At 43.9% G+C, this 27,502-nt stretch overlaps 1 protein-coding gene across 1 annotated transcript; it reads left to right on the forward strand.

Moving 5' to 3' along the window:
• The first annotated feature begins 1,919 nt into the window (after nt 1-1,919).
• LOC142301767 (cocaine- and amphetamine-regulated transcript protein-like) lies at nt 1,920-3,915 on the forward strand. The gene is made up of 3 exons (XM_075342788.1): nt 1,920-2,210; nt 2,581-2,664; nt 3,604-3,915. Exons 1-3 carry the CDS (start codon nt 2,049-2,051, stop codon nt 3,709-3,711), a joined length of 354 nt encoding a protein of 117 aa, XP_075198903.1. The 5' UTR covers nt 1,920-2,048; the 3' UTR covers nt 3,712-3,915.
• Nucleotides 3,916-27,502: the final 23,587 nt, after the last annotated feature.

Raw genomic sequence — 27,502 nt, forward strand, 5'->3', positions numbered from 1 at the left:
ACACACACACACACACACACACACACACACACACACACACTGGGCACAGGATTTCTAGAAATCCCATCCACTCTGCTTGTACTGGCATCGCAGCTTTTGGGACGCAGCTGAAATATGCTACATCCAAAATGCTCCAAACACTGAACATGGGCATACACCCTAATAAGAGGGAAGAGAAAAAAGTAAGGAGATTTTTTTTTGTTTGTGTGTGTATTACTAAAGGATGGGCACAATACTACTGGGCACAAGGATGAGCATAATACTATTGAGCACAATCCTATTGGTCACAATACTACAAGGATGGGCACAATACTACAGGGCATAATGATGGGCACAATACCACAAGGATAGGCACAATACTACAGGGCATAAGGATGGGCACAATACCACCAGGATGGGCACAATACTACAGGGCTCAAAGATGGGCACAATACTACAAGGATGGGACTACAGGGCACAAGGATGGGCACAACAGTACAATGAAAGGCACAATGCTACAGGGCACAAGGATGGGCACAATACTAATGGGCACAATACCACAAGGATGGGCACAATACTACAAGGATGGACACAATACTACTGGGCACAATACCACAAGGATGGGCACAATACTACAAGGATGGAACTACAGGGCACAAGGACGGGCACAATAGTACAAGGATAGGCACAATGCTACAGGGCACAAGGATGGGCAGAATACTAATGGGCACAATAGTACAAGGATGGGGGACATTACTACAAGATGTTGGCTAAGATTACTATATGATGCTGTTAATTGTAAAACAATATCAAAAGCAGGTGATAAAATGTAAAAAAAAAATCAAAATAAAGCATTAATTTTTTTGCCATTAAAAATGCTTTAGTATATATAAACTTAAGTAAAAAAGTTCAAAAAAAGTAATCCAACAGGTGTAAAGAAAAAAAAACCCCATGAAATCATTAAAAATGTCACTTTGTCCTGCAAAGAATGTGGCCCCTCTGAATTTGTTTTTCTATGTGTGGCCCATACACCCAGCTGAGTTTGAGACCCCTGATCTATAACATATCAGTGTCCATGTAATATATCTGATTATATAATATCTATAGGAGATATCACTGTGTTCATGTAATATCACATCTGACTATATCATATCTATAGGATATCACTGTGTCCATGAAATATTAGATCTGACAATACAGTTTAACACCTGTAGGATATCTCTGTGCTCATGTAATATTACATCTAATTATGTATCTATAGGATATCACTGTGTCCATGTAATATCACATCTGACTATATAATATCTATAGGATATCGCTGTGTCCATGCAATATTACATCTGACAATACAGTTTAACACCTGTAGGATATCACTGTGTTCATGTAATATTACATGTAATTATATATCTATAGGATATCAGTGTTCATGGAATATCACTTCTTTGTAATATCTATAGGATATCAATGTGTCCATTTAACATTACATCTGACTGTATAATATCTATATAATATCTATAGAATATCACTGTCTATGAAATATTACATCTGACTTTACAACACCTAGAGGATATCACTGTGTCAACTGAGTATTAGATGTGACTATATACAGTCATTACACCTATACTATACTATGTTATATTATATACTATACTGCAGGCAGGACATTTAATGAATGTGATATCAGAGCAGGATCATTTCCATCCAGGCTGAATACACAGGAATGAGTGAAAGCTGTCATTTCCCAAAGTTCACACAGTTGTATTAAATTGGATTGAAGTAGCAGAGAGGAAACATAAGTCTTCCATGCCCTCTGTGCCATGTCAGTATAGCCCGGGGAGGTCTGATTGATGTCTTAGCAAAGGCTCCCCCATGTCAGGAGCTGACTGCTTCACCCCCACGCTGCTCATTGGCGTCACAAAGGGAGGAGTTCAACAAATAAAAAAACAACATACAACCCTGGGGAAGAGATAAATAGAGAGCTTTCAACTCATTAGACAGCCAAGGCAGTGCCCGACCACTGGGTGCCAGCGCCACTTACTCTGCTCAGGCTAGAAGAGTAGACCAGCACCATGGACAGCAGCTGCAGACTGCGCCTCCTCACCCTGGGCAGCTGCCTACTGCTCCTCGGCATCGGTACTGTGTGTGGGCAGGAGGACAGCTCAGACCTGGAGACCAGGGCACTGCGGGACTTCTACCCCAAAGATGCCATTCCCTCTAGTGAGAAAGAGCTGGTGAGTGATGAGCTGCAGCCCCAGAGCTGTGTGACTGCAGCAGAGGAGAGCGCTATGCTGGCAATGACAGCTCCTCTATATAGCATTGACTTCCTATGTGCATGTTGTATACTGTATCTATAGTCTCTGGCATTGAGCATGTTATATAAACTCCAGCAGAAGGGTTTGTATATCAACTTGTTACATTTTTATATCAAGAACTTGCAATTTTGTCACTGATTATTTGTCACTAAATTAGCTGGAATATGCAGAGCAAAGGTATGGCAATGAGCAGGTTATATACATGTATACACTGAAGCTTGCAAAGTCTATTGATATTGGAAGTGCTAATGATCTGTATGCACCTCTCTGCTGTCTGTATGTTCTGTAGCTGGGGGCTCTGCAGGAGGTCTTGGAGAAGTTACAGAGTAAACGTGTACCTTCCTGGGAAAAGAAATTTGGACAGGTCCCTGTGGTAAGATATTGGCTTTTACCCTAATATGATATCTGGACAGAAGATAGTTTATATATGTAAGATGTGTTATCTACATCACTAGAAAGAGAGTGGAAATCATTAGGATCCTTTTAGCTCTGCCTAATAATTGTGTATAGTATGTAATAACTACACATTCCTTTGAATAGATTTCATATATATATATATATATATATATATATACACACAGTACGTGTGTGTGTGTGTATATATATAGATAGATGTGTATCAAATTATATATTCAGTTGACTCTATATCTATCTATCTATCTATCTATCTATATATATATATATATATATATAGAGAGAGAGAGAGAGTGAGAGAGAGAAATACGTAGATACATGCTTAGATAAGTTTTAAAGTATATACTCATTTGAATATATATATGTATATATATATATATACATACATATATAGATAAAGAGAGAGAATGTATAAAAGTATATATTCTTTTGAATATATATGTATATCTTCATTTTAATATATATGTATATACACACACTGTGTATATTTATATATATATATATATATATATATATATATATATATATATATATGTACACAGAGAGAGAGAGATGTATAAAGGTATATCTTCATTTGAATAAACACAAACACACACATATATATATATGTGTGTGTTTGTGTTTATTCAAATGAAGATATACCTTTATACATCTCTCTTTCTCTCTGTATATATGTATGTGTGTGTATATATATATATATATATATATATATATTTTATAACCCATCATGTACATGTAGAGGTGATTTTAAGGGAATTTACACATCAATAGTATTTCCAGGGTCATTGCTTTTAGCAAAATAGATTTACATTACAGTATTGTAAATAAAAGATAGGATAGGTACATTTTGAAATATTGACATGTTCTATGTTCCTGATTATAAAACTTTGCTTTTCAGTGTGATGTAGGGGAGCAATGTGCAGTCAGGAAGGCTTCCAGGATCGGGAAATTATGTAACTGCCCCCGAGGTTCTGTCTGTAACTTCTTCCTTCTAAAGTGTTTATAGAATAAAGAAAATCCCACAGACAATGTGCAGAAGTGACCAAGCTGAGCACCAACACAACCACTGTAAAGAAAGAATGTGGGTGATCATGATTTTTACACTGGTAAAATGATGTACAGCATCTGCTCTGCATTTTGTCCTGTTTGTTCGCCTATCTGTTTGCACACCTGTGACGATAAAAAATAAAGACCTGCTCTCTTTTGTAAAGTCTTCTTTCATGAGAAGTCTTCTAGAAGTTTTGTGTGTAAAGATTTAATGGTCAATAGGTGCAAGAAAGTCAGATGCTATGTAACAAAAAGGCTCCTTTAAGATCACAGACAACTAGGCACTGAATGGTGCCATAATGTACAGGGCACAGTCGTGTCATTAAAGAATATTTACCAATTCATTTCTGATCAATCTTTATAAATAATTTCCTTCATAACACAAAGACATATTCGATATTGGATCAGCATATGAGTGGCCAACTGTAGGTATAGGATATAAGTATTCACAGTGCATATGGCTTTTTTAAAATTATAGAGGGATCCTTGGCTATAAGACTCATTATGCCAGCTTGATCTTTGTATTAAGAAGTAGTACTAGACCCTCAAGAGTTACATCTCTACAAGTCCCTAAGCCAGTCTATAGATAATTTCCTCTGTGCAGAAAGGGTCCGTAAACTGGAAACACTAATTAATGACTGGCTAAAAATCAAGTTATGTTCCAAGGATCTCTAAGGTCGAGCATTGACGAACAAAGTGGATACCTATAGGGGGCACTAAAGAGACAGCTTTCCTTCTGGAGGAGAACTAATCTGGGTACTTTTTCCTACTGATCGTTTTCCTAACATCAAAGAGGCTGTCCACAAATAATAAGAGTAGGTAAGGAACAATTGTATATTTTTTTAAGAAACAGTGACTCTTTAATCCTTATTTAAATGAATGGAGCGGAGCTGCAATAACAGACATAGCACATAGGCAGGAGTGGTGTTGTTTCTACAAAAAAAGACATTTTTTTCAAGATGGTGCATGCAGAATAATACTACTGGTTAATTTCTTCTTTTTTATACCACCTCATGTCTGAGAAACTTTACATCAACATTTTGCACATGCCCCTCTTATCCTTTTCTTAAGACACTTTTTAAGGCCCCCTTCACAAGTCTGTGTCTCCGGTACGTGTTTGGTCCATTTCCTCACGTGCCGGAGACACAGGCACACGTAGACCCATTAAAATCAATGGGTCTGCGCTCACGTGCGTGTTTTGCCATGAACCGTGTGTGCTTGAGGAGCATACGTGTGCCCGTGTACTCCCCCCGTAGACATGTCCGTTTTTTCCGGCATCACGGGTGTCACACGGACCGCACATGGACCGCACGGATGTGATTTGTGTGATACGCACCGGAAAAAACACACGTGCCTGTGAAATAAAATGAATTTCTATACTCACCTTCTTCAGCACTGCTGTCTGCTGCTGCTCACTTGCTTCCGACCCCCGCTCATTATGCTCATTGCATATTCACTCCACTGCGGGCCGGAAGCAGCAGCAGCGGGGAGTCGGCAGGGCCGAAGACCGAAGATCAGCACCACGGACAGCAACGTCAGGGACAGGTGAGCAGAAAGTTCCCGTTCTCAGTGTGTTATCACGGATAACACACGGAGAACACACGTGTGCCATAAACACGGCACACGGAGGACAATACGCACCTCTGACACGTCCGTGAAAAACATGCGTGATTTTCACGGACGTGTGAAAAGGCTTAAAGCTGTTTACAAGCAAAAAGTTTAATGAGCCCTTCCCTTTTTACCAAAATTTTTCATGAATTATTGAATTATGGTAAAATAAAATAAGAAATGTATCTGCAACAATCTTCCTCCCAATCCTCTTAGGAAAAATAGCTTTGTGTTTTTTTTATTTGTTAAAAGGTTTTTCCAAGAATCTCTTTGTTAATCAATAGACTTGCCATGGTGAAAGATAACAAACCCAGGACTCCTCAGTCACCACTGCTCCAGCTCCTCACTGCTGCCCCCAGTGTTCACCTGTTGTTATGTCACATGACCACTGTGACTAATCATTATGATCCTATGAGACTGCTGAGCTCAGTGATTTGCTGCAGCGGTCACATTCACTGTAGACATAATGTCACCACTACAGTCTGTCAACAAGCAGCAGGGAGCCACTGAGGAGCAATGGTGAATGAGAATACCTGAGTTTTTTTTATTTAGCAACTTGTCAAGTTTCCTTTAACAAAAAGATTTATTGATAAACACAGAAAAAAATAAGCAATAAATATAATTGTAGTTCGATATAAATTGTTATAGTAGAGGAATTTCTGAAGATACCACTGCAGTGAGGAGATATGAGCAGATGTCAAAACTGGTAACGTCTATTTGTTGGCATCACCCCGACTCAGAACATGTGAATGTTGTTGATAAGTGATGTGGCAGCACACTGTACCGGGCACGGATGCTGGGGCTAAGGGTCTTACACTAATTTGTGACACAGGATTAGTGCATTGGAGGAAGCACACAGATTTTATAGCTACATGAAAAATGGGACACCTCATTTATCAAAATGGTTAAACAAGGCAAGCATACATGTACGACAGTATTGTCCTAAAAATAATTATACATGTCCTTAATAAATTTAGAACACTTTCACCCCTCTCTTTAGATACGTCCATCACTCATAAAATTTCATAACCAGAAAAAAAAAATTCTAGAATATATTTTTGGCCGTACTTTGGAGTTATGTTTTGCTTTAGAAATCTCTCATAATTACTAAAGAATTTGCTTAAATTTACAACATAAAAATATACAGATTGCTGTTCCTCACATAATATGAAGATATTTCATGGAAGTCGTGTGGTATTTTGTGGAAATCATGAGCAAAAAAAAAAAAAAAAAAGGGTCCATGAGCAAATATTTACCTTAAGGCCGCTTTACACACTGCGAAATCGGTACCGATATCGCCATCGTGCGTACCCGCCCCCATCAGTTGTGTGACACGGGCAAATCTCTGCCCGTGTCGCACAACATCGCCTGGACCCGTCACACTACTTACCTTCCCTGCGACGTCGCTGTGACCGGCGAACCGCCTCCTTTCTAAGGGGTCGGTTCGTTCAGCGTCACAGCGACGTCACAGCAGCGTCACTGAACCGCCGCCCAATAGAAGCAGAGGGGCGGAGATGAGCGGGGCGAACATCCCGCCCACCTCCTTCCTTCTGCATTGTGGCCGGGAGGCAGGTAAGGAGAGCTTCCTCGTTCCTGCGGTGTCACACGGAGCAATGTGTGCTGCTGCAGGAACGAAGAACAACTTAGTTACTGCTGCAGTAATGATATTTGAGAATGGACCCCCATGTCACCGATGAGCGATTTTGCACGTTTTTGCGACGATGCAAAATCTCTCATAGGTGTTACATGCAACGACATCGCTAAAGCGACCGGATGTGCGTCACAAAATCCGTGACCCCAACGAGATCACTTGAGCGATGTCGTAGCGTGTAAAGCCTGCTTTAGTAGAACTCATAGAAAATAGCAAATGTGAACAGGTGCCGACCGCTATAACTACACAAAACACAAGCAAAAGAATACAGCAGCCCTCTGTAAGCGCTAGGATATATGAAACATAGAATACATGAAATGTAAACTGCATAAATGCTATATGAAATATACTTAGAAAAATTAAGGTACTTAGAGTATGAATTGGCTAATTCGTGTGAGCCTCCTATTCAGAATGTACTCTCCTCCACTCAGCCCCAGGGTGATTATAATTTGTGTCGGATCCTACCTGTCCATATATTTATAGACTTTTAGTCCAGGAGAGGCATAAAATCGGATAGAATCACAGCAAAGAAAGGTCACCTTCCGAGGTTGATGGGCATACATGAATTGGCCAATTTCTATGTTTGCTTATTTATACCTTAGCACTAAGGCTATGTCCGCACGTTGCTTTTTACCTGCTTTTTACCTGCTTTTTTGCTGCTTTTTCAACTGCAGCGTTTACTGCCAAAATGGTTGTGTTCTGCTTTTCAAGCAAAGTCTATGGGAATTTGGGTTTCTTGTCCGCACTATGCAGTTCAAACTGCAGCCTTTTTGTGGCAGAAATTTGGTCAAAAACTCAGCTTTGCAGTGCAAAACCCAAATGGCAAAAACATCTGACATGTCAATTGTTTTTGCCATTTGGGTTTTGCACTGCAAAGCTGAGTTTTTGACCAAAGTTCTGCCACAAAAAGGCTGCAGTTTGAACTGCATAGTGCGGACAAGAAACCCAAATTCCCATAGACTTTGCTTGAAAAGCAGAACACAACCATTTTGGCATTAAACGCTGCAGTTGAAAAAGCAGCAAAAAAGCAGCAAAAAAGCAGGTAAAAAGCAACGTGCGGACATAGCCTTACAGCGGGCTGCTGTAGTCTTTTGTTTGTATTCTGTGTAGTTATAGCAGCTGGCACCTGTTCACACTTGCTGTGTTCTATTTGGAGATGCAGTTTTTTGTTTATTGCAGTATATACTGGATGTATAGACAAACTCCTATTCTGACAGTAGAACACATGCAGACATATACGGTATATTAACTAATGATATTGTAAACATAGTTGAACTATTGTAATTACTTTTATTTAAATGTTGTTAAAGGAGATGGTTTCCTCACCATGACAATCCCTTTCAATATGCCCTTTAGTTATATGGATGCCATAGAAGGGGATTCCCAATACTTGGCCCTGTCTATGCGCCCAAGTGGAGAGCTTGTAACCCAGAGATTCCATCTATTGACACCATCGCAGATACAGTATATGGTCAACTGCAGCTGAACCCAGCAATGTCAGCTTCACGTGACGGGAAATCCAGAAATCAGAACCAGTTATCATTAGGCTTGCTTCAACTAAAACGCAGTCAATGAGACACTACCACTCACAGGTAGATTCTCTGATAAGTACTGTATAAACCATATTTAATAAACACTAATGAAAGAAATGCAAAATATTAATTTATAAATCAGCATTAAACTACAGATAAACAGCAGTATGAATAGACTGCTAAAATTCTGTACACCCACTAATATGTGGAAGGGTCTCTATAGCAGGCTACTGCTTTAATCCCATTCCGCTGCAACCCATTTTTGGTTTTGGGCTTTTGCATTTTTCTCCCCTTCTTCGAAATGACATACCTTTATTATTTTTCCTCTGACATAGCCACATGATGACTTGTTTTTTGCAGGATGAGATGTAGTTTTCCAGGACCCGTAACAATTTTTATTTTTCTACAGCATTTTCCATTAGGGGTCATTCATTTTAATATTTTGATAGATTGGACTTTTATAGATGCAGTGGTAACAAGTATGCTCTTTTTTATTTCCTTATTTTTATAACTGGGAACAGGGGACTTACTTTACTTATTTATTTATTGTCTTTTAAAATCAAAAAGTTTTATCCTTATTTTGTAGTCCCCTTAGGGTACTTAATCCTGCAATCATTTGATGGCTTCTTCTATACACTACAATATACTACCATGTTACCGTATAGGGACAAAATAACGTTCTCCTATGAAGACAGTCACAGGTTGGGCTTCACAGGAGTACTACAATGGCAGCCAGAGAATCCTTTATCAGGCACTTGTGCCAACACAACCCATCAGCAGCCCATGATTGTTCGCAGGAAGGGGTCCAAGACAGTCGTTGTATGTGCACAGTAGCAACTGAGCTGTGTAAATGTGATTTCTGTGATTGCCAGCAACACTTAAAAAGTGCACACTCTGGTCACTGTTGTTACAGACAAGATGCCAACTTTGTAACATAGCCAGTATCTGACGGGTATAGTGCGGAGTCAATCAACAAGCTGTTCGGCTGTGGGCACTTCCACAGCCATGCCGAGTATTGACATTGCTGTGAAGGGCCGGTGCACAAAGGGTTTATGAGGGTCATCTTAAAAAAGGATCGGAGAAAGAGGTGACAGTCACGCTGCCCCAACTGCACAGCAAACGAGGGAGCAGAGTACAAAAGCACAGGGGCCGGAGTCTAGCCAGTACTTCGGCTACTACTGACCACCACGCCAATGGACTGAGAATACCAAAGGCACCTCAAATGAGCTTCCTGACTAGGCATTTCTTCATGTGGTGACGACAATGTGGTGACAACAACAAGACATCGCCGGTGTTTTGCACGCTGTGCCATCAGAGCCTGAAGCAAGGCAATGTTCTTAACTTGAGTACCACTTGCATGCAAGGTATCTGAATGCAAAGCGTAAGCTGCAGTAGAGTTCACACCTGAAAAACCAGGAAAGATCTGAGGTTCCTCCTGCTCCCTCTTCTGCTGTGGTCTCGGCTTCTTCTTCCTTCTCCCGAGCAACAGGGGGCACCTGGCTCCCCACAAAGAGAGGATGTGACAGCACCCACCACCACCAGCAGTGTCACCAAAGAATATTCACACCATCCCATAGAAGCATTCACCTGTCCATCACCAAACACTGGAGAGAAAGAGGAAGTACTCCCCTTCCCAGCCACGAGACCTTGCCCTGAATGGCAGCATTTCAAAATTCTTGGCCTTTGAAATTCTGTCATTATGGCTGGTGGAGATGGACAGTTTTAAAAAACTTATGGGGGTGGCTGTCCTACAATACATGGTTCACAGTCACCACTACCTTTCCAGGCAAGCCATCCCTGCCTTGCACAAACAAGTTGCGGAGAAAATCAGATGTGCACTGCGCAACGTCATCAGTAGCAAGGTACACATAACCACTAATACATGGACTAATTTTCGAGGATAAGGAGGATGAGGAACCATGTTCACAGCAGGGTGACACCCAAAGTCGTTGACAGACATCACTGCAGCATGGCTGGGGAGATACAGTGCACACAGCTGATACACCGAGGACAGTTTGTCATTGCCACTGAGCAGCCTGGCACACATGACCAAATTCATGCTGCAGTGCCTACCCAACAAACTGCCGAGTTGCCCAGATTCTTACCAGTGCTGATTACTGGGTGGCCAATTTGTTGGATCCATGCTCCAAGGACAACGAGCCATCCTTACTTCCATAACTGGAGCATGATTGGAAAATGCGGAAATATAAGTGCACCCTTGTAGACGCACTACTGACGGAGTTCCCACCTGACAGAAGGGGCTCAGTGGAAGCACAAGGTAGAAGTGGAGAAGGAAGTCCCAACACAGCTGAGGAACCGGTACAACTTTGGAAGTGAGGGTTAGCCTGGCCAAAATGTGGAAAAACTTCCTCAGCATGCCACAACATCCAGCACTACCATCTAATACGCTCCATATTAGCAGGAGGCAGCATTTCAATAACATGGTGGAACAGCATGGGTCCACATGATGGGTCTGCCCCTTTTAACTTCTGAGTCTTCAAATTGGACACATGGCCTGAGCTTGCCCTTTACACTTTGGAAGTGCTGGCCTGCCCTGAGGCACGTGTACTGTCAAAACGTTTGGTTACCATGACAGGCTCATCTACCTGTCCTCATCCAATGTGGGCAAGCTCACACTCTTTAAAATGAATCATACATGGATCCCACAGGACTTGTCTGTACCTTTGGCAGACTAGAGAAGTATACCAGCCATTTTTATACTCCAACTCAGTTTGTTCATTATATTTGCCTTTCCCAACGTCTTGGTGCCTCCCCAAATAAAAAAAAATAAAAAATGAAACAAAAAATTCAATGTTGGCTACCACTTCTTCCTCCTCTGCTTTTTTCATCTACACTGCCATGCTCACCTCCACCTCCTCCTCAACCCCTTCCTCCACTTGAACCTCCGCCTCCTGGTTCCAGAGAATAATTTTATTTTTTTATTCTGTCATTTTAAAGGGGTTCTGTGCACTCTGTTGAGGAACTGTTACAATTTTGTCTGTGTGGGTGAACTCTGAAAACAGGCACTGTAGGGGGATTCTTAAAATTGTTGCTTTCTGGGGGAACTCTTCCAATTTTGGCTGTGTAGGTGAACTTTGAAAACAGGCTCTGTGGGGACACTTTTAAAATTGTTGCTCTGTGGGGGAACTCTTTCAATTTTGGCTGTGTGGGTCTACTGTGAAAACAGGTTCTGTAGGGGCATTTTTAACATTGTTGCTCTGTGGATGAACTCTTCCAATCTTGGCTGTGTGGGTGAACTCTGAAAACAGTATCTATCGGGCATTTTTAACATTGTTAGTCTGTGGGGAACTCTTCCAATTTTGCCTGCGTGAGGGAAAAGATACATGGTTATCTCCATATTTGTGCTTTTTATTCTCAAGGGTTCTCCCAAGCTGAGTCTAATTAAGATATAGTGACTGAGAACTCCTGGCGGTTAAGAGACCGTTTGAGGAGTGGAGACATTCAGGGCCAGCTCCAGGATTTTGTGGTCCCAGGGCAAAAGAGTCTCAGTGGGCCCAACCACACGCAGACACGCACCTCCACAGATACAAACGTATACTGGGGTACGTATATACATATAAACAGACATACATCTATACACAGTCATATACAGTGACATACATAGATACACATCATACATGGCACACAGACACATTAGAGATATTAATATGGGGATGCCGGAAGCAGCCTCACTCACCTCCCTTGCTTGTATCCGTCCAGCTCCTCCAAGGAATATGGCTGTGCAGGGCGCTCTGCATGATGGCTGGTGGCAAATACATCACAGCATTGCATGGGGCATACATGTTACTGGGTTCACTAAGGGGTATAAACATTATATGGGGCGCATAGACATCACTGGGGGCATACATGGTACTTAGGTGGCATACACTTTACTGAGGTCGGTAGGTGGCATACACATTAATAGGGTCAGTAGGGGGCATACCCATTACTGGGATCAGTAGGGGGCATACACATTATTGGGGTCAGTGGGAGGGGCATACACATTACTGGGGTCAGTGGGTGGCATACACATTACTGGGGTCAGTGGGGGGCAAACACATTACTAGGGTCAGTGGGAGGCATACACATTTCTGGGGTCAGTGGGTGGCATAGACATTACTTGGGCCAGTGGGTGGCATAGACATTACTGGGGTCAGTGGAGGGCATACACATTACTGAGGTCATTAAGTGGCATAGACATTACTGGGGTCAGTTGGGGGCATATATATTACTGGGGTCAGTGGGTGGCATAGATATTACTGGGGTCAGTGGAGAGCATACATATTACTGGGGTCAGTGGGAGCATACACATTACTGGGAGCCTTTGGAGCATACATACTGGCCCTGGTGGCTTGTGGAGCATAAATAGTGACAGTGGGGGCCTGTGGGGCATACATACTGGCCCTGGAGATGCTGAGTGCACAGGCTGGCAGCACTGGAGGATACTATGGGCACAGCCTGGCAACATTGGAGGAGGCTTGGGGGTCAGCAGCTGATCCTCTTCATCTGAGTTACAGAAGTGCATTGTGCGCTGGCTCCGCCCACAGATGAAATCCGGCCTGTAATACAAGTGCACACGTGCAAAGGCATTTTAAAGTGCCAGCAGACAGCAAAGTGAGGCTGCGTGTTGGTGCTCTGTCTGCAGACCCCAGAAAGCTGACCTGGGGCCGCAGGAAAGCTAGAGACGATCTGCTCCTGCCGACCGTGAGTGGACCCCCCCAGCTGCTCGGGGCCCCAGCATTTGCTCATGTGTACCGGGTGCTGACGCCGGCCCTGAAGACATTTGTTGGAGGGAGCTAGACATAAGGTAGCACAAACTAAAGAAAATGCTTAAACAATAGACAGGCCCATTGGACCCTTCTTTTTGCTCGGTTTGATTCTTCTGTGACTTATCTCTCTGGAGCTAAGAATGGTAAAGCATATGTTTTGTCACATAGTTTTGTGCCTGAGTTAAGGGACAAAAATCTTGTCAAGATTCTTCGTGAAGGGGTGGTGGAGGGATGTCTTGGGATAGATCTCAGACAGTGAATTCAAGATGCTCAGGATATTGTGCTGGAGGTCTTGCCCCTTTACAAACTTTATGTACCGTCCTCTTTACACACATATCATCTTAACAAAGTGCATGATTCTGTTTTGGCGGGGTATCCAGGTTCTTCTGCCACTTGGAGATCTCTTTCCGGGTCTGTAAATGCAGAGTTTGTGCCGGGGCTAAGGCTTCTCGTCAGGCTCTGGCGGGTTTCCTCTTTCCTAATGAAGTCCGGTATCAACCTTGCACTCAGTTGCCCATGGACTTTGTTACTGATCTGCTTAATTCTGGTGGTAATACTGTTGTGTGGATGGTGATGGACTGTTTCAGCCAGATAGTTCATTTGGTCCCTCTGCAAAAGTTAACTATGAGGGGTTCAGTTTTTAGCTAGCTTTTGGCATAGTGTTTTCTCCAAATTAGGTATTGAGCTTTCATTAGAACAGTATTTAAAGGGAACCTGTCATCAGAAATTTAGCTTGAAACCTAAAAGTTTCCCCCTCTGCAGCTCCTGGGCTGCATTCTAGCAGCACTTGCGATGCAATCACAGCGCCGCCCATAATCTCGTGCTTGTGACACGCGTCACCAGCGATCCTGGCGTGGGCGGCACCTCGGGCGCAGTGGGCGGCGTCCTGAGATATGAAATTCAGCGTTGGGGGCAGCGTAAATCTGCTGGAGGAACAGCAACAGTCAGCAGAGAGCCGCCCCCATGGACGATTTACAAAATTTACATAGCAAAAGGTACAAGTTTATAAAGTATTTAATTTGGTTTACAAGGGGCCACAAAACGTGCAGGAACATTGCTAGAATGCAGCCCAGGAGCTGCAGAGGGGGAAACTTTTAGGTTTAAAGTAAAATTTCTGATGACAGGTTCCCTTTAAGATGTATTGCTTTATCTAATCAGGAGGACTGGATGGAATATCTGCCTCTTGCTGAATTCATTCTCAATAACCGCACCTCTACGCCTACCAGGGCTTCTTTCTTTTTTTTTTCGTTGTGGAGGTTTTCATACGGTTTTTGTGAATTTTTCTGGTTTATAGTCCTCTGCACCAGAGGACGAGAAAATTTCTCCCTAACTGATTAGAATCTGGAGAGAGGTTGAAAAAAGGTCTTTTGGTAACTTGTGACTGTCCTCAAAAAATGTACCTCTCAAAGTGCCATCTACGAAATTTGCTTCCAAATTTGTTGGAATATAAGGCTATTAAAATCCTTAAACCTGTAACAGTCAAACTCCAACTCTCATTGGCGTGAGGATTAGTAATTCCTTCCATTGCTCTCTTGTTAAGAGGTTTGAGGGGACGCCTGGTCTTCGGGACATAATTGAGGTGAATTTAGAGGAGGATCGGGAGTATGAGGTGGAGCGAATTCTGGGTTCCAGACAGCTGCAGTATCTCGTTAAGTGGAAAGGTTATGGTCCGGAGGACAAATCCTGGGTAATTTTGGAAGATCTGCATGCAGATCATCTGGTAAAAGAGTCAATTTAAATACACGTCACTCATAAAAATGAAGGTGGCTCAGATACCACTCCTTGATATTCATGAAACAAAAATTCTGTAACTCCAATATAGAAACGTGATAGCGTGATTTATTAGGAATAGCAATCCAATTGATTATGAATGATGTTTCAGTCTGTAACTCAGACATTCGTCAGACTTAAACACAATACAGACAAAAAAGGACATAATGGTATATTTACACTAATGTCAAAAATATCAAGAAATAAGTCTAAACATGAAGCATATATTGAAATATGGTCACGCAGGTCATCACAAAAACTCTAAAATAGAAATAACATTTCTATATTTCTATACAGGGAGTGTTTTATATAGTAATCACATGTAGGTAGCAATAAATACATTTAATCTTGTTTTGGAAATACCATAAGGGAACACAAGAGGGAGATAGAAGTCTCTGATTGACAAGAGAGAGTTCAAAGAAAATCAAGGCTAGAATCATAAGAGTAGGACTGGAGCATTTAAATATAAATCCAATGAGCATGTATCTTATCCTGATGTTTTGCCACATTCAGATTTACAGTACTACTGTCGCGGGCGGAGGAGGGGACGCCGCGCTCTCCCTCTGCTCGGGTCAGGCTGCCGCGGCTGCTGCGGCCTGCCGCTGCTCGGTGGCTCGAGCGATGGGCCGGATCCCGGGGACTCGAGCGGCGCTCCTCGCCCGTGAGTGAAAAGGGGAATTGGAGTTTTGGGATAGTTTATTGTCCGTGACGCCACCCACGGTTGTGGTGATTTGTTAACACCACCGCTGCTCTGTATGGGGAGCCCAGGAGTGATGGTATGCAGCAGCCAGTTGTTGATGTGCCCCCCGTGGGTAGGGGTTGTGGTGCTCCCGGGGCCCGGTGATGGGATTGGGATGGTGGACAGGCGGGGATGCGGCCTGTGGAGGTGCAGGGGTGCAGGGACAGCGCTGTGCCGCACGGCACGGAGGTACTCACTCAGCCAGTAAACACGACACAGTTCTCGGTAAACAAACGTCTGGTTGGACGGGTCCCTCGGACGGTTCACGGTGCTGATGTTCCCTGCAGTTAGCGGTGACGGTCTCTTCCCTGCACCTATGTAAAGTCCTTTTGGTAGCGATGGGTTCCCACCGGTTACCCACTCCTCGGCTTCAAGCTGGGCCGAAGGAGCTCTACTCTTGCCCGCAGGCGCTGGCCCTGGGAAACTGGTGCCCTGGAGGTGGCGGTGTCTCCCCTTCACGCTCGGGCTGTTGCCTTCAATTGGGACTTGGTTGTTAGGAGACAGACGTCCCCTTCACTGACGGATTTGGCAAATTATGGCAACTCTTAGCCTTGCCGGGATCCGAAAGGCCCCTGCCCTGGTGCTGACTGTTCTTCATATACTGCTCCGGTACCGCCGGGTCACCACCCGTCCGCGGTCCTTCCAGCAACCTCCGAGCAGTCCCCCTGCAGACTATCACCGCCGTCTGCTGACCTTGCTGTCACTGTCCGGGGCACACACCCGGACCAACTTCAGGCTTTACAAAACTGTTTCTTTTCACTTTACTTCAGCTTCTCTCCTAAGCTCCTCTACCACTTCACCTCCTTCTACTTTCACCTCCCTAGCTTCACTGCCTGGTTTTCCCACCTCCAGGGCTGTGAACTCCTCGGTGGGCAGAGCCAACCGCCTGGCCCACCCCCTGGTGTGGACATCAGCCCCTGGAGGAAGGCAACAAGGATTTTGGGTTAGCTTGGTGTACCTGCAGGGAATGTGGGGTGCATGTGATGTTGTGACCTGTGACCCCTGGCTTGCCCAGGGCATCACACTACAATACAGACACAGTCCAGAATAACTCACAGCCGTCACTTATACACACAGTACAATGCAGACACAGTCCTGTATAACTCACAGCCGTCACTTATACACACAGTACAATACAGATACAGTCCAGGATAACTCAAAGCAGTCACTTAGACACAGAAAGATCGAGAATCGCGCTGTTCCCTGCCGCCATCGTTGGCCCCGTGACGCGATCACGGGAAGCCGATGGTTGCCATGGTAGCGACGGGTCATGTAATGACCCCTGTTGCTATCATGACATTTTCTGTCAGAGTCGACAAAGCGCTGACTCACACAGGAACACTGCATTTCTTCTGATCAGAGCTGTACAGCTCTGATCAACAGTGATACACAAGAGATCAGACTGTTAATCCTTATAGCTCCATATGAGATTAGTAAAATAAATACAAAATGTAAAAAAAAAATTAAAATATGAAAAAATAAAAATAATAAAATCAAGTCTCATTCGCCCCATTGAAAATAAAACTGTTAAAAAAAATTATACACATATTTGGTATCGCCAAGTTCAAAAATGCCCGATCAATAAAAATATAAAATCAATTAATCAAATCGGTACATGGTGTGGCAAGAAAAAATACAAACGCTATAATTACATTTTTTGGTCGCCACAATTTTCAAAACGTGCAATAACGGGCGATCAAAAAGTAGCATCTGTATAAAAATTGTATAATTGAAAATACCAGCTCAAGACGCAAAAAAATAAGCCATCACTGAGCCTCACATCCGGAAAAATGAGAACGCTACGGGTTTCAAAAAATAGCGCCAAAAGCACAATTCTTTTTTTTCAACAAACTTATGGATTTTTTTTAACCCCTTAGATAAAAGTAAAACTATACATGCTTGATATCTACCAACTCATACTGACCTGAGGCATCATACAGATGTGTTAGTTTACCAAATAGTGAACATGGTGAATAAAACATTCCAAAAACAATCATGCAATTGCACTTTTTTTGCAATTTCATCGCATTTGGAATTTTTTTTCCTACTTCCAGTACAATATATGGTGAAACTAATGATTTCACTCAGAAGTACAACTTGGCACGCAAAAAGATCTGGTAACAAAAAAAGATCTGGATAAGATGTCAGAATGGGCAGACACTTGGCAAATGAGATTAAGGCTATGTCCGCACTTTGCTTTTTACCTGCTTTTTTGCTGCTTTTTCAACTGCAGCGTTTAATGCCAAAATGGATGTGTTCAGCTTTTCAAGCAATGTCTATGGGAATTTGGGTTTCTTGATCGCACTATGCAGTTCAAAATGCTGCCTTTTTGTGGCAGAAATTTGGGCAAAAACTCTTGCTTTTTAAAGAAGCAACATGTCAATTGTTTTTGCCATTTGCGTTTTGAACTGCAAAGCAGAGTTTTTGCCATAGACTTTGCTTGAAAAGCTGAACACATCCATTTTGGCATTAAACGCTGCAGTTGAAAAAGCAGCAAAAAAGCAGGTAAAAAGCAAAGTGCAGACATAGCCTTAATGTTGATAGATGTAAAGTAATGCACCTAGGACGGAGTAATCCTATAGCTGCGTATAAATTAAATGGGATTAAAGGGAAGGTGTCGCGGATTTTTATAATCCAAACAATGATTACTTGTAAGATAACATGAAGTTATAATGTTATCTTGCAATAAATAAAGATGTCTTTCAGTTTTTATAATCTTTGAAAGCTGGCAATGGGGGCTGCCATGTCACATTCCAAGTTCTAGCACGACAGTGCAGCCTCAATTTACAGCACCTCATGGACATAGGGGATAGTAGTCGGATCCCGACCCCTTTAGTTCTGTTACTACTCAAATGGTAACGCCTATGTGGGCTGCCCAATTCCCAGCCGTGGGTGGGTTCAGCCACCATTTTTCCATAGCCCACGATTTTGGCTGGGCTGTATTTTTTCCCCCTACCGCCAGGATCTGAAGGAACAAGCAACACCAGCTTCTGTCCTAACAGCTCCGCCTCCTAGAACAGAACCAGCCTTACCGACAGCTGAAGATCAGCGTTGATCCGTTGAGGGGCGGTGTGCAGCAGTGGAGGACCGGAGCTGACCTGTGGAGTAGCGTTGAATGGTGGAGAAGCAGCGTGCAGCAGTGGCGGACCGGTACTGATCTGTGGAGCAGCGTGCAGCGGTGGAGGAGCAGCGTTCATCTGTGGAGGAGCAGCGCTGATCGGTGGAGGAGCGGCGGCGTGCAGTGGTGGAGAAACGGCGCTGATCGGTGGAGGAGCAGCGGTGAAGGAGCGGCGCTAATCGGTGGAGCGGTGGCGTGCACCTGAAGATAATAAACCACAGGAGAGTGACGGTGACAGATAACACACATATACATATAACACACATATACATACTGTTACACATGTACACAGACAAATCAGAGCCCCCACATATATACAGACTTAGCAGGCTCTAACCCCAGTCTGTATATATGTGGGGGCTCTGATCTGTCTGTGTATATGTGTAACAGTATGTATATGTGTGTTATCTGTCACCGTCACTCTCATGTGGTTTATTATCTTCAGGTGCACGCCACCGCTCCACCGATCAGCGCCGCTCCTACACCGCTGGACGCCGCCGCTCCACCGATCAGCGCCGCCGCTCCACCGATTAGCGCCGCTCCTTCACCGCCGCTCCTCCACCGATCAGTCTGTCTGTGTGTGTATGTGTATGTATATGTATATGTATATATATATATATATAAAAAAATATACTGACTGTGATTAGAGCCCCTTCCCCATATATATATAAATACAATATAATATGTAGGGAAGGGGCTCTAACCACTAATATATATATATATATATATATATATATATATATATATATATATATATATACAGTTAGGTCCAGAAATATTTGGACAGTGACACAAGTTTTGTTATTTTAGCTGTTTACAAAAACATGTTCAGAAATACAATTATATATATATAATATGGGCTGAAAGTGCACACTCCCAGCTGCAATATGAGAGTTTTCACATCCAAATCGGAGAAAGGGTTTAGGAATCATAGCTCTGTAATGCATAGCCTCCTCTTTTTAAAGGGACCAAAAGTAATTGGACAAGGGACTCTAAGGGCTGCAATTAACTCTGAAGGCATCTCCCTCGTTAACCTGTAATCAATGAAGTAGTTAAAAGGTCTGGGGTTGATTACAGGTGTGTGGTTTTGCATTTGGAAGCTGTTGCTGTGACCAGACAACATGCGGTCTAAGGAACTCTCAATTGAGGTGAAGCAGAACATCCTGAGGCTGAAAAAAAAGAATAAATCCATCAGAGAGATAGCAGACATGCTTGGAGTAGCAAAATCAACAGTCGGGTACATTCAGAGAAAAAAGGAATTGACTGGTGAGCTTGGGAACTCAAAAAGGCCTGGGCGTCCACGGATGACAACAGTGGTGGATGATCGCCGCATACTTTCTTTGGTGAAGAAGAACCCGTTCACAACATCAACTGAAGTCCAGAACACTCTCAGTGAAGTAGGTGTATCTGTCTCTAAGTCAACAGTAAAGAGAAGACTCCATGAAAGTAAAAACAAAGGGTTCACATCTAGATGCAAACCATTCATCAATTCCAAAAATAGACAGGCCAGAGTTAAATTTGCTGAAAAACACCTCATGAAGCCAGCTCAGTTCTGGAAAAGTATTCTATGGGCAGATGAGACAAAGATCAACCTGTACCAGAATGATGGGAAGAAAAAAGTTTGGAGAAGAAAGGGAATGGCACATGATCCAAGGCATACCGCATCCTCTGTAAAACATGGTGGAGGCAACGTGATGGCATGGGCATGCATGGCTTTCAATGGCACTGGGTCACTTGTGTTTATTGATGACATAACAGCAGGCAAGAGTAGCCGGATGAATTCTGAAGTGTACCGGGATATACTTTCAGCCCAGATTCAGCCAAATGCCACAAAGTTGATCGGACAGCGCTTCATAGTACAGATGGACAATGACTGCAAGCATACAGCCAAAGCTACCCAGGAGTTCATGAGTGCAAAAAAGTGGAACATTCTGCAATGGCCAAGTCAATCACCAGATCTTAACCCAATTGAGCATGCATTTCACTTGCTCAAATCCAGACTTAAGACGGAAAGACCCACAAACAAGCAAGACCTGAAAGCTGAGGCTGTAAAGGCCTGGCAAAGCATTAAGAAGGAGGAAACCCAGCGTTTGGTGATGTCCATGGGTTCCAGACTTAAGGCAGTGATTGCCTCCAAAGGATTCGCAACAAAATATTGAAAATAAAAATATTTTGTTTGGGTTTGGTTTATTTGTCCAATTACTTTTGACCTCCTAAAATGTGGAGTGTTTGTAAAGAAATGTGTACAATTCCTACAATTTCTATCAGATATTTTTGTTCAAACCTTCAAATTAAACGTTACAATCTGCACTTGAATTCTGTTGTAGAGGTTTCATTTCAAATCCAATGTGGTGGCATGCAGAGCCCAACTCGCGAAAATTGTGTCACTGTCCAAATATTTCTGGACCTAACTGTATATATATATATATATATATATATATATATATATATATATAGTGGTTAGAGCCCCTTCCCTACATATTATATTGTATTTATATATATGGGGAAGGGGCTCTAACCACAGTCATATATATATATATATATATATATATACACAGTATATATGTTACATACATTAGAGCCCCTTCCCCATATATATAAACATAATAAAATTTATATATAGGGAAGGGGCTCTAACAACTAATATATATATATATATATATATATTAGTTGTTAGAGCCCCTTCCCTATATATAAATTTTATTATGTTTATATATATGGGGAAGGGGCTCTAATGTATGTAACATATATACTGTGTATATATATATATAATATATGAATATGACTGTGGTTAGAGCCCCTTCCCCCTATATATATATGACTATGCTTAGAGCCCCCCCATATGTATATACACTGTTCACAGAGCCACAACACATATACACCTAGACTGTAAAATCAGCGCTCTCCTCTCCTCACTTCCTCTGTGCTGCTGTGGACCTGCTCCTTCCTCTGTGTCTCCGTGAGCTCCTGTAAGATCAGCGCTCATCTCTCCTGACATCCTCTGTGCTGCTGTGGACCTGCTCCTTCCTCTGTGTCTGTCTGTGAGCTCCTGTCAGATCAGCGCTCACCTCCCCTGACATCCTCTGTGCTGCTGTGGACCTGCTCCTTCCTCTGTGTCTGTCTGTGAGCTCCTATCAGATCAGCGCTCACCTCCCCTGACATCCTCTGTGCTGCTGTGGACCTGCTCCTTCCTCTGTGTCTGTCTGTGAGCTCCTGTCAGATCAGCGCTCACCTCCCCTGACATCCTCTGTGCTGCTGTGGACCTGCTCTTTCCTCTGTGTCTGTCTGTGAGCTCCTATCAGATCAGCGCTCACCTCCCCTGACATCCTCTGTGCTGCTGTGGACCTGCTCCTTCCTCTGTGTCTGTCTGTGAGCTCCTATCAGATCAGCGCTCACCTCCCCTGACATCCTCTGTGCTGCTGTGGACCTGCTCCTTCCTCTGTGTCTGTCTGTGAGCTCCTATCAGATCAGCGCTCACCTCCCCTGACATTCTCTGTGCTCCTGCTCAAGCATTCTCAATTCTCATTTCTCGTTTTGGCAAAAAATAAAAATGTTTTCTTTTCTGTGTACAACAGTTGTAAATAAAAAAGAAATTGTTTTACAATCGGATTGATGCCTTTTTATTTTTCAACCAACAAAACGTTTGTTTGCTACGACTGTATTTATTTTAATATATACAAGAAAAATAAGTCCGGCACTCAAAACGGGACAACAAGAAAAAGTAGAATCCAGATGTTTTTTGCTCTCTATTAATTTTTATTCTTTTGATTATTGCTACAATTTTTTCTTTTTATGTCCATCAGTAATAATGGTATCAACGTTTCGACAGAATCTGTCTTTTTTCCAAGACTGTCAGTAGGGACAAGTGAAAAGCAGAGAAAAAGCTGTCTGCTGAGCCGTGTATCTAATCCTATCCTGTCTGCTGAGCCGTGTATCTAATCCTATCCTGTGTGATACTGTCTGCAGGGCTGTGTATCTAATCCTATCGTGTGATACTGTCTGGTGAGCTGTGTATCTAATCCTCTCCTGTGTGATACTGTCTGCTGAGCTGTGTATCTAATCCTATCCTGTGGGATACTGTCTGCTGAGCTGTGTATCTAATCCTCTCCTGTGGGATACTGTCTGCTGAGCTGTGTATCTAATCCTCTCCTTTGTGATACTGTCTGCTGAGCTGTGTATCTAATCCTCTCCTGTGTGATACTGTCTGCTCAGCAGTGTATCTAATCCTCTTCTGTGTGATACTGTCTGCTGAGCTGTGTATCTAATCCTCTCCTGTGTGATACTGTCTGCTGAGCTGTGTATCTAATCCTCTCCTTTGTGATACTGTCTGCTGAGCTGTGTATCTAATCCTCTCCTGTGTGATACTGTCTGCTGAGCTGTGTATCTAATCCTCTCCTGTGTGATACTGTCTGCTGAGCTGTGTATCTAATCCTTTCCTGTGTGATACTGTCTGCTGAGCTGTGTATCTAATCCTCTCCTGTGTGATACTGTCTGCTGAGCTGTGTATCTAATCCTCTCCTGTGTGATACTGTCTGCTGAGCTGTGTATCTAATCCTCTCCTGTGTGATACTGTCTGCTGAGCTGTGTATCTAATCCTTTCCTGTGTGATACTGTCTGCTGAGCTGTGTATCTAATCCTATGGTGTGTGATACTCTCTGCTGAGCTGTGTATCTAATCCTCTCCTGTGTGATACTGTCTGCAGGGCTGTGTATCTAATCCTATCGTGTGATACTGTCTGCTGAGCTGTGTATCTAATCCTCTCCTGTGTGATACTGTCTGCAGAGCTGTGTATCTAATCCTATCCTGTGGGATACTGTCTCCTGAGCTGTGTATCTAATCCTATCCTGTGTGATATTGTCTGCTGAGCTGTGTATCTAATCTTATCCTGTGTGATACTGTCTGCTGAGCTGTGTATCTAATCCTATCCCGTGTAATACTGTCTGCAGAGCCGTGTATCTAATCCTATCCTGTGTGATACTGTCTGCTGAGCTGTGTATCTAATCCTATCCTGTGGGATACTGTCTGCTGAGCTGTGTGTCTAATCCTATGGTGTTTGATACTCTCTTCTGAGCTGTGTATCTAATCCTCTCCTGTGTGATACTGTCTGCAGGGCTGTGTATCTAATCCTATCGTGTGATACTGTCTGCTGAGCTGTGTATCTAATCCTCTCCTGTGTGATACTGTCTGCTGAGCTGTGTATCTAATCCTATCCTGTGGGATACTGTCTGCTGAGCTGTGTATCTAATCCTCTCCTGTTTGATACTGTCTGCTGAGCTGTGTATCTAATCCTATCCTGTGGGATCCTGTCTGATGAGCTGTGTATCTAATCCTCTCCTGTGTGATACTGTCTGCTTAGCTGTGTATCTAATCCTATCCTGTGGGATACTGTCTGCTGAGCTGTGTATCTAATCCTATCCTGTGTGATACTGTCTGCTGAGCTGTGTATCTAATCCTATCCTGTGGGATACTGTCTGCTGAGCTGTGTATCTAATCCTATCCTGTGGGATACTGTCTGCTGAGCTGTGTATATAATCCTATCCTGTGGGATACTGTCTGCAGGGCTGTGTATCTAATCCTATCGTGTGATACTGTCTGCTGAGCTGTGTATCTAATCCTCTCCTGTGTGATACTGTCTGCTGAGCTGTGTATCTAATCCTATCCTGTGGGATACTGTCTGCTGAGTTGTGTATCTAATCCTATCCTGTGTGATACTGTCTGCTGAGCTGTGTATCTAATCCTATCCTGTGGGATACTTTCTGCTGAGCTGTGTATCTAATCCTATCCTGTGGGATACTGTCTGCTGAGCTGTGTATCTAATCCTATCCTGTGGGATCCTGTCTGATGAGCTGTGTATCTAATCCTATCCTGTGGGATACTGTCTGCTGAGCTGTGTATCTAATCCTCTCCTGTGTGATACTGTCTGCAGGGCTGTGTATCTAATCCTATCGTGTGATACTGTCTGCTGAGCTGTGTATCTAATCCTATCCTGTGGGATCCTGTCTGCTGAGCTGTGTATCTAATCCTATCCTGTGGGATACTGTCTGCTGAGCTGTGTATCTAATCCTATCCTGTGGGATAATCCTATCCTGTGTGATACTGTCTGCTGAGCTGTGTATCTAATCCTATCCTGTGGGATCCTGTCTGATGAGCTGTGTATCTAATCCTATCCTGTGTGATACTGTCTGCAGGGCTGTGTATCTAATCCTATCCTGTGTGATACTCCTGCTGTCCTTGGTGACACTTTACACATTTCTGGTCACCAGGAAAATGGCTGTGCATTGTGTCCTTAAGCTGGGTTTACACACTGCAACATCGCAAAGGACATCGCTGTAACGTCACCGGTTTTGTGACGTAACAGCGACCTCCCTAAGTCTCTGCTAAGTCTCTGGTGAGCTGTCAAACAGGCAAACCTGGCCAACAACTCAACAGCGATCCGGACCTGCAGAGCGACCTAGCTGGTTGTTGGGGACGTTGATAAGCAGCCTTTTGAAAGGGAAGTTGCTAATAAAGTCGCTGCAAAGTCTTCACACACTGAAACTTCATGCTGCACAGCGGGAAACAAAGGACCTAGGAATGGTCCTGAACGATTTGTAACGATTACAACTTCACAGCAGGCGCCGGGTCGCTGATAGGTTTCACACACTGCAACATCGCAAACAACATCGCTATTGCGTCACAAAACCGGTGACATTACAGCGATGTCGTTTGAGATGTTGCAGTGTGTAAACCCAGCTTTACATGTCATTCTCTGTTATCTGTTGTATACACTCAGATTAGGAGGGGGGAGGCGTGCCATCACACACAGGAGAGCAGACTCCGCCCACTTTACGGCAGGCTGTAATCTGAGCTTTTTATACAGTCTGATTTCTGTAGGATTTCAGCAGCTGCTCCCCCTAGTGTTTAACAGTGGAAAATATCAAACTTTCTAATTTTTTTTTTTTTAGATTTTGCTCAATTAAAAACAAATAATAATATTTAAACAAAACATTAAAACATTATTACTTTACATTTTTTCAGTTATTGGAATTTTTTTTTTTTTGACGATACCTTCCCTTTAAACTCGGGACTACAGAACAGGAGAAGGACTTGGGTATTCTCTGTTACGAGGGGGACCCGGGGAAGCGTGCCAAGATGGGAAATGGACTGCTTCCGCCGGTCAAGGTCCACTGTGCGGTGTAAGGGACCGCCGCTATGGTGGGTGAAGAGTGAGCGGGTTGCTGCTAGCGATCGTCTGGAATGTCACAGACGATCTATGTACACCGATCTGCCCTAACCCGTGAGGGTTGTATGGCACAGATCTCACGGCTCGGTGTACCTGTTGCACGGGGAAGCACAGAGGTGCCCACGCACGTGTGCCAGTGGAAGTCACAAGAATATGGCACGAGGGTAGCACAGAGGTGCCCACGCACGTGTGCTTTCAATAACCAGGTGAGTCCAATGGAGACTTGAGGAGCTCACCTGGGACAGGAACACGGCCTGTTGACGGGCGTACTGCCGGAGCAGCAAGGCAGGAACACGGCCTGCAAACGAGGTACTGCCGGAGCAGCAATGGCCAAGCCCACAAGAGACAGTAATGCCTGAGCAGTGGCGTGGCAGCACGCTGCCAGACATCCAAACATAGAAGGACGGTCGCGCGCCGCCATGATGGCAGGGGGAGCTTTTAAGGAGGTGCAGCTCCACCCGAGGGCGGGCGCGAGGCGGAGATGACGGACTTGACCCAATCAGGGTCCACGACGTCCCAGCCTGGCCAGTCAGGATTCACCACGTCACCAGCCTTGTCATCAAGCCGTGTGACGTCAGTGAGCGAATCAGGACCCACCACGCATTGCACATGCTCACCCTCCTGCCTCTGGGAAATAGAGGCGGGATCCTCGGTCTCACAATGTGCAGAGATAACGGGAATCTCACTGCTTCCCTGAGCAGTAAACCTCTGCACATTGCGCAGCCTCGCAGACCTTCGGGGCCGCTGAGCAGGAGAGTCTGCGGCAGGCCAGGAATGGGAGACCGCTTCACTCCTTGTAACAGGAGAACCACTAGGTGTCACCCTTCTGCTGCCTCTCTGAGAAGGTATCTCCTGCACACTGCGCAGTCTGGTAGACCTTCGGCGCTGCTGAGCAGGAGTGCTCGTGGCAGGCAAGGAATGGGAGACTGCCTCAGTCCTTGCCTCAGGAGAGCCACGAGATGTAACATTACCCCCCCGTCTAGGCCCCCCCCCTGTCCGTGCTCGAAGGCCGCTATCAAACCCGGGGCGCGGATATGATCCTCCAACTCCCAGGATCTATGCTCCGGACCACGGCCGGCCCACTCCACGAGGTAGTACCTCTTGCCCTGTATGACTTTTGTCTCCACAAGTTTTGCCACCTCAGGGTCGTCGGACGGGGAGTCTGTTTGAGCCGGCAGGGACTCCGAGAATTTATTAAGTCGTACGGGTTTCAGGAGGGACACGTGAAAGGTGTTGGCTATAGCCCAGCGTGGAGGGAGCTGGAGTCGATATGCCACTGGGTTTACCTGCTGTAGTACTTTAAACGGACCCAGATACCTAGGGGCGAATTTGGCTGCCTGT

This window comes from Anomaloglossus baeobatrachus, chromosome 4 (genome assembly GCF_048569485.1).
Source record: "Anomaloglossus baeobatrachus isolate aAnoBae1 chromosome 4, aAnoBae1.hap1, whole genome shotgun sequence".
NCBI classification, from domain to species: Eukaryota; Metazoa; Chordata; class Amphibia; order Anura; family Aromobatidae; genus Anomaloglossus; species Anomaloglossus baeobatrachus.

Coding starts and splice junctions, on each gene's coding strand:
- LOC142301767 (XM_075342788.1), top strand. CDS start 2,049: ATGGACAGCAGCTGCAGACTGCGCCTCCTCACCCTGGGCAGCTGCCTA. Junction 2,211..2,580: donor CCTCTAGTGAGAAAGAGCTG/GTGAGTGATGAG, acceptor TATGTTCTGTAG/CTGGGGGCTCTGCAGGAGGT. Junction 2,665..3,603: donor AATTTGGACAGGTCCCTGTG/GTAAGATATTGG, acceptor TTTGCTTTTCAG/TGTGATGTAGGGGAGCAATG.